The 13,366-nt window shown below is 39.2% G+C and overlaps 3 protein-coding genes across 3 annotated transcripts; 1 reads left to right on the forward strand and 2 right to left on the reverse strand.

Annotated features, from left to right (window-relative positions):
* LOC104110895 (uncharacterized) lies at positions 1-2,645 on the forward strand. The gene has a single exon (XM_009620456.4). It carries the CDS (start codon positions 243-245, stop codon positions 2,460-2,462), a length of 2,220 nt encoding a protein of 739 aa, XP_009618751.1. The 5' UTR covers positions 1-242; the 3' UTR covers positions 2,463-2,645.
* A 5,216-nt stretch (positions 2,646-7,861) lies between these two features.
* LOC138895512 (uncharacterized) lies at positions 7,862-8,584 on the reverse strand. The gene has a single exon (XM_070180204.1). It carries the CDS (start codon positions 8,582-8,584, stop codon positions 7,862-7,864), a length of 723 nt encoding a protein of 240 aa, XP_070036305.1.
* An 883-nt stretch (positions 8,585-9,467) lies between these two features.
* On the reverse strand, positions 9,468-9,785 carry LOC138895513 (secreted RxLR effector protein 161-like). Its single transcript, XM_070180205.1, has one exon. The coding sequence runs from the start codon at positions 9,783-9,785 to the stop codon at positions 9,468-9,470; it is 318 nt and encodes a 105-aa protein (XP_070036306.1).
* Positions 9,786-13,366: the final 3,581 nt, after the last annotated feature.

The following is a 13,366-nucleotide window of genomic DNA, read 5'->3' on the forward strand; positions in this document are numbered from 1 at the left end:
TAAAGAGAGCGGAACCCATAAGCTCCTTACCAATTACTACCATATTCCCAGATTCATTTTATCATCTCTCATTCTGCAGTCCATAATCCGCACACACGCACACTGCCCTCTTCTGCTAAGGACCCACTCTTTCTTTCTTCTCTTCAATTTCTGCGCCTCAGTGTCCACTACGGTCCATGGCCATTACAATGTACTGATGAAAGCAAAATATCATACATACCACTGTCATTTTTTAGAGCTTAATGGACTTAGACCGACCCCATCACCGCACAGCCGCTACAACAACAAGTAGCAGTAGTACAACAAGTGAGCTCTTTATCTGCTTCACTTCTCGCCTTTCTTCTTCATCTTCTTCCATGAAACTCTCCAAATCCATTCTCAGTCCTGGTCGTGCACGTGACGCGCCTCTCTCTCTTCCCACTTCACTCAGCCGCAGACTTAAAACAAACGGTAGCATTAAAGGTGGCCAAGCTTCTCCTATGTTTCCAACCACCGGCAAGAAACGCGGGTCGGGTTTCGAAAACCCGGAGCCATCTTCACCAAAAGTCACTTGTATTGGTCAGGTTCGAGTGAAGACCAAGAAGAAGGTGAAACAATCACGTAGCTTGTCCAAAAGACGAAGCGCAAGCGGCGAGGTGAGTTTTAGAAAACTAGAGCAAGCCTCTGAGGCATTTAGTCAAACAGATGATAGACTAGCGCTCAAGAATCAGAGGTACTCGCAAGGGAACTCAAGCGTGCATTACCAGCAACAAGAATGCGTTAATCATAGAAATCAAAGGTGGGTTCATTTGCCTTTAACAATTTGTGAAGCTTTGCGGGCTTTTGGGGCGGAGTTCAGCTGTTTGTTCCCATGTCGTTCGTCGTGTTTTTCGACTAATGAAAGAGAAAAGGAAGAAAAAGGTGAAGCTTACAGGGAAGGTGATAATGAGCACAGATCATGCGGTGCTGTTTTTGCTAGATGGTTAGTAGCATTGCAAGATGGGGAAGGAGGAAAAAGGAGGGATATTGAGTTGGTAGTGGCAAGTGGTGAAGAGGAAAGAACAACAGAGGGAAGGCATAGTAGTACAATGAGGAGTTCAAGAAGGCATGTGTTTGAAAATATTGAGTTCAAGGATGAGAATATTGTTGAAATGGATAGGGGAACAAGTGAAGAGAAAGGTAGAGTGAGTATTTGTATTCCACCCAAGAATGCTTTGCTTCTTATGAGATGCAGATCTGATCCTATGAAAATGGCAGCTCTTACCAATCGCTTCAGGGAGTCGTCACCTGTTCTAAGAGATGAATATTATGATGAGGAACAAGAAGAAAAAGTGGGAGAACTAGAAAAGGTAGAAGATTTGAGAGAAAATAAGCATATGGAAGTAGTAGATAGTCAGAAATGTGAACCTAGTAATGAGGTTGTACCAGCTGAACATAGTGTTTCAGTAGATCTTGATGAAATAAAAGAGAATCCAGAAGAAACAGATGTTATTATGGAAACTGAAGTAGGAAGCAGGGAGCAGGAAAAGCTTGAAATAAAGTTAGAAACTTGTGAATTAACAACAGAAATTGAGGTTAAAGAAGGAAAAGAAGAGACCAAGATTGAGTCTTTTGTAGCTGAAGATGATTCCCAGTTTGAACAATTAGCCCAACTGGTAGATCAAACAACTGAAGTCAATCAAGAAGATATAGAAGATATCCAAATTCAGCAGTTCCTTGAGGAAGGAGTAACAGAAATGACCTCTGATACTAGTGAAATAGAGGATAAAACAGAAATTGAACAAGCTACATTGGAAGAAGAAGAAGAAGAAGAAGAAGAAAAATTTAAGTCAGCCATCTCAAAAGAAATTCAAGAGATACTGTTACTGAGAGACATAGAGGAGAAACCAACAGTGACTCAACAAGAATCTGAATATGAAGAACAAGAACAAGTAGAAGCTACACCAATTGTTGAGCCAGAGAACCAAGTTGAAGTTGAATATCCAAAAGAGGCTCAAAAGGAAGAAAAAGAATCAGTTTTGCCAGAGTGTTTGCTACTAATGATGTGTGAACCCAAGCTATCAATGGAGGTATCAAAAGAAACATGGGTCTGTCGAAGAGACTTTCTCAGATGGTTACCAGAGAAGAAACAACAAGTCAAAGCACCAAAGAAAGAGGTTATTGTTCCTGAAGAACAACCCAAAAGGCGGCGGAGCACTGACACTAAACCTAGTACGGAACATAGGAACAAACACATGTTACAACCACCTAGGTCGTCGTGTTCTTTACCGGCGGCGACGGGGATGTCTATGGCAACCATGATTGAGCAGAAGCTTGTGAATGCAGTTGCTTACGAGCCGTTTGTGTTGACAAGGTGCAAATCTGAGCCGATGAGGACGGCGGCGGCTAAGCTGGCGCCGGATACTTGTTTTTGGAAGAATAGAAAGATTGAGCCTCATCGACCTGCTACGTTCGGAGTCGGGGCGGCTGGGGTCGGGTTTTGAGCTGACCCGAAAGAATATGCTGTGGTTTGTCCTATTGGTTACCATAGTCTAGCACCGTTTCTAGTCTAGCTTTGTACATTTTCTTTAAAATTTCATCAGTAAATTTTTAAGTAGTTGAAATTACTGTATCATTTTTGGTCTTGCACGAGCAGTTTAGTTACTAATGGAAGTATTAGTTGGATATTTCCTCTTTTCATTTTTGGGTATTTTATGATACTATAATCCATAACTAGTTGGCAATTCTTTAATTCCAGTATGGAAAAATGAATAATTGATAAGTAATGGAATAGTATACATTTATGAGAAGACAACCGATATGCTTTTAAATGGTTTTAATTCAACTGGCCCAAGTGTTAATGGCGTCTGTACTCAGAATTAACATCGATTTGTTGGGGAGGTAGACAATGAGAACTGAGGACAGGTTTTATATGAATGTTTTTTTTCTATTATCTGGTAAGATGTGAACCCCCTTCGTTATTGTTTTTTCCCTCTGTTCTTTTTTGGTGAAATGTTTAATTATGTTTCCATCTAATCTTTTCACAATATGCATGGTTTACTTGCAGTTTTAGGAACGAATTGCTTCCTTAGATCCCTTAATCTTGCATTATAATGTCCTTCTGGTCAGCAAAATAAAAAATAGGCAAAAAAACAAACAGCAGGTCCAAACAAGTACTTACTAATCACAATCTTTAGCATATGGAGAGATCGTGCATCCTTGCTTTTCATTAAGTAGTTCCACGTAATGGTCATGAACAAATTAAAGTCTCATAATTGAATGACCAAAAAACATTTGACTGAATCTAGATGGACAACCTAAACCAAAATTTCAAGCAGTAATAATTGTACTATAATTTGTGGCTTTGAACTACTAATCTTGGTGGTGGCAATCTGGACAGCCACGTGACTACTATGATTTATCAGTACTATATGTAGGAAGATAATCCAATTGCACTCCTAAATACAAGCACTCAAAGTACAATAAAGCAAAAATAAAAAATTAAAAAAAATTATAAGTTTCACAAGAAGAAAGCATTGGAATACCAGACAGGGAGATAAGTATATGGCCGAAAAGATATTTAAAATGGACAGCCTGGTTTTTTGTATTCTTATTTGAGACCAGAGCCTCTCTCTTTGGGAAGATGAAAGTTGATAGTCAGCTTAAGCTACGGACCCAGGATTTGAAGGTCGTGGGTGTACTTTTGCATTCAACTTGTCATTGCTAATATATCACTATTTTCTAAAATATATATACATAAAAATTTTACCGAAATTTACGGATACCGGTAATCCCTCTTAGTATAGCATAGTTCCGCCTCCGGTCAGCTCCCCTATTTATTTCCTCAAGTATATACCACTTGTATAGTTGTATTAAACCATTGCTATATATCTTATTATTATTATTATTATTATTATTATTATTATTATTATTATGTTATTTCATTCTGTCAAATGAGTGTTTATTAGAAAATTTTGAGAAGGCTATAACTTGTATTTTCAACAGCCAGTTGCAAAAGCTCACGCATCCTCCTTTCCATTATTAAGATTAAAATTAAGGAAAATTAGGAATAGAAAGAAATTAATATTAAGAATCATCTAAAGAGACGCTTAAATGATCCCAAAGAAGGAGATTGGCATGTTCATTAGAGGAAGAAAATGAATAGAGATTACATTTTTACTCTATTATTTTCCATTTTAGAAACTTTGAACAGGGAAGTAATATTCATTGGACATTGGCCTTTTCGCTATTCTTTCATCACAATTTTTTTGTTGCTTCTTGCTTATTAAGATCCATTATGTGATTTCGGAGCTAAATCAAATACAGATTGATTCATGTATTAGATATAAAGTTTAAATATTTAAATTTGCACGAAAAGTATGATAAGTGATTAGTTTTATTCCTATTAATATAATAAAAGACTTCTATTAAAAGTTTTATTTCAATAATATTGCATTTAGCTCTCAAATACAGATGGAGTATTTTAATTTTATACTATTAAAGAAATGGTGACAAGTAATTTAAAACTTTTCCAAAAAAGGAAAAGGATTATTATGTCTATAAAATTTGATCGAACGATAAGGAATCGTGGGCTGACCAAAAACGATCTTTTGCAACTTTGCCTAGTGGGCAGAGATTCCTATCTTTCTTTCTTTGGAACCTTATATTGTCTTGCTTTATCGAGTACTCACTTTTATGCACTTTTTCTCTTAAAGAAACTGAATCCAATCGAAGCCATGCAAGATATGTTAAAGGAAACAAGTAAAACAAAAACAAAAAGATAGAAAAGATCAGAAATAAATGAAATCAGCAAAAGTGAATTGTGAAAAGGAGATTTTATAATTTCAATTGATCTTTTCCTGTTACAGACAATAGATGGGACCTAAACTCTCTCCTTAATGATGGGGTCATGCCCCATTTCACATGCATAAGTCTCCTTATCGATGAAAGTATTTAACTTTTACAATGATGTTATAAATATTTTTTTGGTTAGAATTTAAGGATTCACCAAACTATATAGAGAACTAGGTTCTCTATTAGTTCCCACAGAACACACGCACACTGCAGCAGGTAAATAACACAAAGAAGTTTTACGTGGAAAACTCTCAACTCACGGGATTAAAAACCACGACCTACCCCTTGTAAGATTTCAACTTCGCTAACCGAGCAAACTTTAGATTACAACCTATTGTAATCTAGGAATTAACCTCTTAATCCCTCACTAACTTGTAACAACTCTATTACAAACCACTTTGTAATAACTCTATTACAAAGACTTCCAACTTGACAAAACTAGCCAAGACACAAACACAAGGATTTATAATTTACAAAGGTTTCCTAACACAACGCTTCTAACTAAGCTAAGTAGGAATTACAAGTGAAGAACTTTAATAAAGGTGCAACACAACTAAGGACATGTAATAACTCAATACAGGAAACTGGTCCGTTGTTATGTTGTTCTTTGTTCTTGATACTCTTGAGAATCGCTTGCCAGATTGAATGGTCACTTGAGAGAGTACTTGATGGATTCTTCAAAAGTTCAAGTAAAGTTTTTGTCTTTGGTTTAATGTTAATATAAAATTGGTGACATCACTTGAATGATGCAAGCATGGATGGTACATGATCATTCCCAATGAAGTTGATTGTTGTAATATTTCGCACTGTTGCATGTGCAGGCAGCAACTTTACAGCTGTTGGAGAGTTGACTAGTACGATCACCTTGTTGATTCAGTTCCCCTTGTTGATTCTTTGATTCCTAAAGCGTTGATTTACAATTCCAGCTTAAGTCTTGTTTCCACATACTTGAGAATGTATATCAAGTTCCTTATCTAGTTCTTGTCATTAAGTTTGTTAGATCATCAAAACATAACAAGGTACATATAGCCTATCAATTTCTCACTTTTTGATGATGACAAACTTATAATTGAAGTTCCCCCTAAGAACCAGAATGACATACACACATATCCTGTATTCCCCCTGAATCTGTTCCCCCTCAATTATTTTTCCCCCTTTTGGCATCATAAAAAGATCAGTAGCAAGCAATAAACAGAAAGAAGTCTAGCGTGATTAACTCATGCCACATGTGTGCACACAATCATGCCTAAAAACAAAGCACATGAGCAAGGCATACATAGCAAAAGGAGAAAGCGTTCATTAATATTTGGATATTAAGCAGGGAGCAGTTTCATTGTTGCCAACACATCCATATAAGAAAAACAGAAAAAACAAAAGTACCAGTCATAAACATCATCACAACTGAAGACAAAAAATGGGCACTAGGAACTTGACACTGGAAAGGGATCACTTTCTAGGGAGCACTGAAAGAGGAAGGCTTGGATGAAGAGGCAAGGGTTTTAAAAAGGATGTCTATTTGAGCATTAGCTGACATCTGCTCATTGAGCAGTTTCTTCTTCAGGTCCTCAACCTGTTTCCAGAGGTCAGCATTTTCTTTAGTCAGACGGGCAACCTCTGTGTTGTGAGAGCTGCTAGAATCAGGTGCCTCCTGAAGCTGACTTAGCTGACTCTTAAGAATGACATTTCTTGCCTTCAGCTTCCCTATCTCATCAATGGAACTGTTTTGGGCGTTGATCAGCTGAGAAATAGTCGAAGTGCTGCCATCCCCTCCACTCTTATCAATGCACTCACACTCCTCTAGAGTGGTCTTGGAGAAGGATTGCTTACGAGTACCCACCTTAGTTTTTCCCAACGGGACTTTGAAGAACTCAAACACCTTGGTGAGAAGGAACCCATAAGGCAGCCCATGATTACCATCCTTAAACTCCACCACCTTCTGCATGTGGTCTATCATAATTCCAGGCAGGTTTATGATGGTGTAGCCATCTAGTGCTTCCATGAGAGCCATGTCTGCTCGAGATGTAATTGACCTTCTCTCAGTACGAGGGAGCAAAACCTTGTTCACCATCTCAAACAACAATCGGTACACTGGAAGGAGGACCTTCTTGTGTACCCGTTTCCCCTGTTGAATTGCCTTATCCTTCACGATAGCGTTTCTAAACTTTGAAGAGAAGGAGCCTTGAATCGAAGACAATCCCTCAGCAGGCACACCCAGAATAGATCACAGCACATCAGAGTCCATCACAAAATCCACCCCATTCACCATCATACAAATATGATCATCCTCAACTATGAAGAAGTCAGCATAGAAACTGCGTACTTCTTCCTCATACACTTTGGGGATGTCACTTGTGAACAAGTGTGTCCACTGTTGAAATTCACATATCTCCACCAGTTGTCGCATGCCAACCATATCCAGAATATCAGGGGCAAATGTACGACCCTACAACACCTTTTGATTTTTTAATTTTTCCTTCCCAGCATCCTGGGTATCATCAACCTTTGCCTTCTTGGAAGAACCAGGTTCCTCACGGGCATCACCCTTCATTTTCACTGATTTGCGAGCACTCTTTTCTTTCTCAGCTGATTTCTCAGACATTGTCTTGTCAGGAACCTTTCCAATTGATTCTTCCATCACTTTTTCGACAGATTCTTCCACTAACTTTTCACCAGAGTTATCACTTGCACTCTTTTTTCCGATTCTCAGCACTCTTAGAGGATCCCCTTTTTGACTCGGAGATATAATGCTTCTGTGAGAACTTGTAAGTCAAGGAACCAGGTTCCTCGTCCACTTCATCAACATTGACAACATGCACTATTTTCTCATTCACAATCTTCTCATCCTTTACCAATCTTCTCCTCTTTCGGTGTTCTTGGATTTTCCTAATAATAAACTCAAGAGCCTCCTTCTTTTGTAACCTAGTGGTAGGTCTATTAGGAGTTGGTGCTTGAGTAGTGGCCTGTCCACTTTTAGCCCTGATAAAACTAGCAATAGCCACATTATCATAATCATCTTCACTGTCCTCATTCTCCTCTTCAGATAAAGATCTCATTTCAGGAACAACCATAGATAAAGGCTCAGCGTAGAAGTGAGGAGAGGGAGCAAGATCAGTACTGACCTCGGTTTTAGAGAGAATCCAAGAGTTGTCTCCTCTGTAGAGGGAACATGTCCCTCAGTAGGTGTCCCAGTAGTATTGTCCGGTGATGATGGTTCAACAGGCACAAGTTCCCTATTGTCCACTAGAGTCCTATTTTCTTCCCCCTGAGACTCAGAGACATCATCACCATCCTCAATAACAACACACTCAGCAGCTATCGACAACATATTTTCTATGGCCTCTTTTTCTTGTAACCTCATAGAAAACCCAATAGAAGAAGGAATGTTTCCTGTAGACTCAAGACTAGGGGGTATCATTGTTGATTCAGCATGGACAGGACCAACAACTTGGTCTTTATCAGTGTATTCTTCTATTGGTAGACTGGAGATTTCTTGTTTGTCTTTTTCTTCGACTGAATCCGTTTCAATCATTTTTTCCGGCGAGGCAGAAGGAGAAGTCGTAGCCACAAACTTCTTAGGAGTCGAAGTTTTGCGACTCCGATGAGAACCGGTACTCGATTGGGTAGGAGAGGAAGCAGAGGGTGGTGGTGATTTTGCCTTAGGGTTTGGACTAGTTGGTGTAGAGAGTGTGGGTTCTATGAGCGGCATTTTAACAGGTGAAGGCTCAGTGGGGGTGACACTTGGAACATTTTGAGTTTCCTGGTGTTCAGACATGGTGGGAAGCAGTGAGTTGGTGAAGAGATAGTTTTGGGTTAAAGAGAGAAACAAAAGGGAAATTTTGGATTTTTAATGTAAATAGTGGTGGAAGTGTTGGTGAAAGGATGTATTTAAGAGGGATGAGGGACCGGTTAAGAAAATGTGGCAGTTTGGGTAGTCAGGTCGCTTCCTAACGGGTGAGACTCTAGGTGTTCAAAAATTGGGAAAGAAAAGAAACTGACAATGTGATGACGTGGCACCGTTTGAACCGTTTAAAAATTATGAATGAAAGTACAGAGAAACTACTGACCTGTGTCAAAGGAACCAGATTCCCTAACGGATTTTGCAAATGTAAGCTTCATCCTTTGACCAACGTACAATGCATTAGCTGCTTGTTAGCTTTGTAATTATCATGCGTGTTTACGTGTAACGATATAGAAATGAGTTAGACTTTGCCAGAAAATACTTTTTAGCTGAACTACCTCTACATTTCTTTCATAGCCAAGCATCGAGGGACCAGGTTCTCAGCTTGGTTTTATCAGCCCTAGTGCCAAGCGATTTCTTTCAAAGTGGTCTCTGCTTAGTGCTTTGGTGAATATGTCTGCAATTTGATCTTCTGTGCTGCAAAATTTCATACATATGATCCCTTTTTATACATTGTCTCTGAGAAAGTGGTGACGCACATCAATGTGCTTTGTTCTCTTATGTTGGATTGGATTCTTGGCCATGTTGAGTGCACTGGTATTGTCACATAGCAAGGGCACACAATCAGAGAACACTCCAAAATCTTCCAACTGATGCTTAATCCATAGTAGTTGAGCACAACAACATGCAACTACAACATATTCTGCTTCTACAGTGGAGAGGGCCACTGAGTTTTGTTTTCTTGTACCCCATGAAATTAGACATGAACCCGAAAATGTTCCATTCCAGGCGTGCTTTTCCTATCCACCATATACCCTGCATAATCAACATCAACATACCCAACTAAGTCGAAGTTATCTCCAGAGGGGTAGTAGAGAACCAGGTCCTGTGTTCGTTTGAGATATCTCAGGATTCTCTTGGCAGCCTTCAGATGAGATTCCTTTGGATTAGATTGAAACCTGGCACAAAGTCCCACACTGAAGACAATATCTAGTTTGCTTGTTGTGAGATACAGGAGTGACCCTATGATACCTCTATACATGGTCTGATTCACAGGGGAACCAGGTTCATCCATGTCTAGACGAGTGGTGGTGGCAATGAGAGTGTCAATGATTTTTTATGCTTCCATGTCAAATCTCTTCAGCAGCTCCTTGATGTACTTCTGCTGACTTATCAAAGTCCCCTTTTGAGATTGCTTCACTTGTAAACCCAAGAAGAAATTCAATTCTCCCATCATGCTCATTTCAAACTCACTTCCAATGAGTTTTGCAAATTCCCCACACAAAGAGTCGACTGTTGCTCCGAAAATAATGTCATCAACATAAACTTGCACAATGAGCAGGTTTCTCTCGCGTTTCTTCAGAAAAAGGGTGTTGTCAATTTTTCCTCTTGTAAAGTCATTTTCTAGAAGAAATTTTGACAACCTTTCATACCAAGCAGGATGAGCCTGCTTTAATCCATATAAAGCCTTGTAAAGTTTAAAGACATACTCAGGATGCTCATGATTCTCAAATCCAAGAGGTTGCTTGACGAAGACTTCTTCTTTTAGAAGGCCATTTAGAAATACACTTTTGACATCCATTTGGAACAATGTGAATTCCATATGTGATGCAAAGGCAATAGGAATTCTAATAGCCTCCATTCGAACGACTAGAGTGAAAGTTTCATCATAATCAATCCCTTCTTCCTGATTATAGCCTTGAACTACTAGCCTTGCCTTATTTCTTGTGGTGTTTACAAACTCATCAAGTTTGTTCCTGAATACCCACCTGGTTTCAATAACAATACGATCCACAGGCCGTGGAACCAGGTGCGATACCTTATTTCTCTCAAATTGATGGAGATTTTCTTGCATGTCAGTAATCCGGTCTGCATCTTTTAATGCTTCTTTGATATTTTTGGGCTCTATTTGAGAAAGAAAGGCTGAGAAGGCAAGTGTGTTTCTAGCCTTTGATTTGGTTTGAATTCCTGAATCAAGAAGGGTGATTATGTTTTCAAGAGGGTGTGAACCTTTGTGCTTCCAATTTGGTACCTGAATCTCATTGATAGAAGATCCAGGTCTATCTGACTGTAGTTCTTGGCCGCTTCTCATCTCAACATGTGGGGTGCCTTGGACAACATCGACAACTCTGTTCTCAGCTTCCGTTGTCGTGATTGTGGAACCAGGTTCCTCTCCATAAGTTGGAGACATAGTCGCACCATCTTCATTGGATTCCTTGACGTGACTCATCATGTCAGCCTTTCCATTTTCCATGTCAATGACTTCACCAGGGATATTTGATAGCTTTCCATCTTGATCAGCCTTATCAAGAGGGTGCTGTGCTTCGTCAAAGATCACATGTATGCTTTTATCAACACACTGAGTTCTTTTGTTGTATACCTTTTAAGCTTTGCTTTGTGATGAATATCCAAGAAATATTCCTTCATCACTCTTAGCATCAAACTTTCCCAGCGCTTCCTTACCATTGTTGAGAAAAAAAGCATTTACAACCAAATGTTCTCAAGTGTGTTAGCTTAGGTTTTCTCCCATTCAACAGTTCATACGAGGTTTTATTCAGGAGGGATCTGATCATGCACCTGTTCGCCAAGTAGCATGCAGTGTTGACTGCCTCTGCCCAGAAACCTTTTGCAACACCACTATCAATCAACATTGTTCTTGCCACGTCTTCAAGAGTCCTATTCTTCATCTCCACAACACCATTTTGTTGTGGTGTTCTTGGAGCTGAGAAATTGTGAGTGATGCCATTTTCAACACAGAATTCGTCAAATTTGGCATTATCAAATTTTGTCCCATGGTCAGACCTGATACATACTACATTATTACCCATCTTCACTTGGATCTTCTTGACAAATGCAACAAATACTTAGAAGGTTTCATCTTTGGTTCTGAGAAACAAAGTCCAGTTGAATCTGGAGTAGTCGTCTACAATGACGAAGATGTACATTTTCCTCCTATGTTTGGCACTCTCATAGGTCCACATAGAGCCATATGGAGAAGATCAAGTGACCTTGAGGTACTAACTTCCTTTTTGGGCTTGAAAGAGGATATGCCATGCTTTCCTTTAGCACACGCATCACACACTTTGTGATCCTTGAAGCTTGACTTGGGCAGACCACGAACCAGGTCCTTTTTGACCAGTTGGTTCAATAGTGAGAAACTTGCATGACCTAGCCTTTTGTGCCATAACTCAACATCATCATCAAAAACACTTAGACAACTTAGATCACCCCTCTACAGGGACTCAAAATCAGTAACATAGATGTTTTTGTATCTTTTCGCCACTAGCACCACTTCACCAGTCACAAGATTTGTGACTGTGCATATCTTTGATACAAATTCCACTTTGTTTCCTTTATCACAGATTTGAGAAACACTCAGCAAACTGTACTTCAATCTGTTCACATAGTACACATTTTCAATAGAGTGAGACAGAGACTTTATAATCCTTCCAACTCCCAGAATGTATCCATTCTTGCCATTTCTAAAGATATACTCCCTCCTTGCAGGGCCTTCAATGAAAGGAAATTGTTTGTACTTCCAGTCCTATGCTTTGAGCAACCATTATCCATGTACCATTATTGGCTGCTCCCCTTCACTGTTCCATGTACAAGGAAATTAAGGGGTCAGACTTAGGAACCCAAACAAATTTGGGTCCCTTGTAATGAGGAAAGGGATGAATAAGAGTTCTTTTGGTCCAAGCAGGCATCATGCATCTTTTATATGAGGGACCGGGTTCTCTACCAATAATTACCTTTTTAGCAAAAACTTTATTTTTCTGTTGAGACTGAAACTTGTCCTTACAGGTTTTCTTAAAGTGTCCAGTGTTACCACAGTGAGTGCAGAGCCAGTTGTTAGGTACAGTAATGTACTTGCTATGAGGGTTGTAGGAAATTTTTCCCTTTGGAACCCGATTCCCTGCTTGTTTTCCCCATTATTCATGTACATGGAAGTGATAGCTTCAGAGGACCAGGTCCACTTGAGTGATTTTTCAAGATCACTCTTGACTCTACTTAGTTCTTCCTGAAGTTGTTTGTTTTTCTCGAGTTCAATACACAAACTAGATTTCACTGATTTTATCTCATCTTCAAGCCTAAGATGTGTTTCATTCGCAACTTCCTTTCCCTTTTTAAGAATCTCATGCCTACCTTCTCCATTTAGTTCCTCAATTGTATCCTTCAGATATACGACTACTACTAATAGATCATATCTCTCATGCTCTATACTATCAGCCTTTTCAGTCAAGGCTTCTTTCTCTTTCTTAATACACCCAACGGTCTCCTTTAGATCGACCACAACAACAATTAGGTCATCTCTCGACTGTTCTGCTTCTCATAGTTCAAGAATCAGTACATTTTTATCATTTATAAGACTGTGATAAGCGTCAATTAAAACATTTGCCAGAGACATAAGTCTTTTTACGAGAATAGGACTTCAGATTTCTTTGAACATCTCGTCGTCATCTTCATCATCATCGGACTGTGCCATCAAGGCAAAGATAGAGTCATACTCAACTGATTCACTTTCCACTGCCTTCATGGAGCTGTCACCTTGATCATCATCTTCTTCAGATTCGCTGGAAGAGTCTCCCCATGCAGCAAGAGCTTATTTCACAACATTGTCAGCATCATTTTTCCTCTTGAAGCGTTTGTCAGGAA

The sequence above is a fragment of the Nicotiana tomentosiformis genome, chromosome 7 (assembly GCF_000390325.3).
Source record: "Nicotiana tomentosiformis chromosome 7, ASM39032v3, whole genome shotgun sequence".
Classification (NCBI taxonomy): domain Eukaryota; kingdom Viridiplantae; phylum Streptophyta; class Magnoliopsida; order Solanales; family Solanaceae; genus Nicotiana; species Nicotiana tomentosiformis.

Coding starts and splice junctions, on each gene's coding strand:
- LOC104110895 (XM_009620456.4), top strand. CDS start 243: ATGGACTTAGACCGACCCCATCACCGCACAGCCGCTACAACAACAAGT.
- LOC138895512 (XM_070180204.1), bottom strand. CDS start 8,584: ATGTCTGAACACCAGGAAACTCAAAATGTTCCAAGTGTCACCCCCACT.
- LOC138895513 (XM_070180205.1), bottom strand. CDS start 9,785: ATGGATGAACCTGGTTCCCCTGTGAATCAGACCATGTATAGAGGTATC.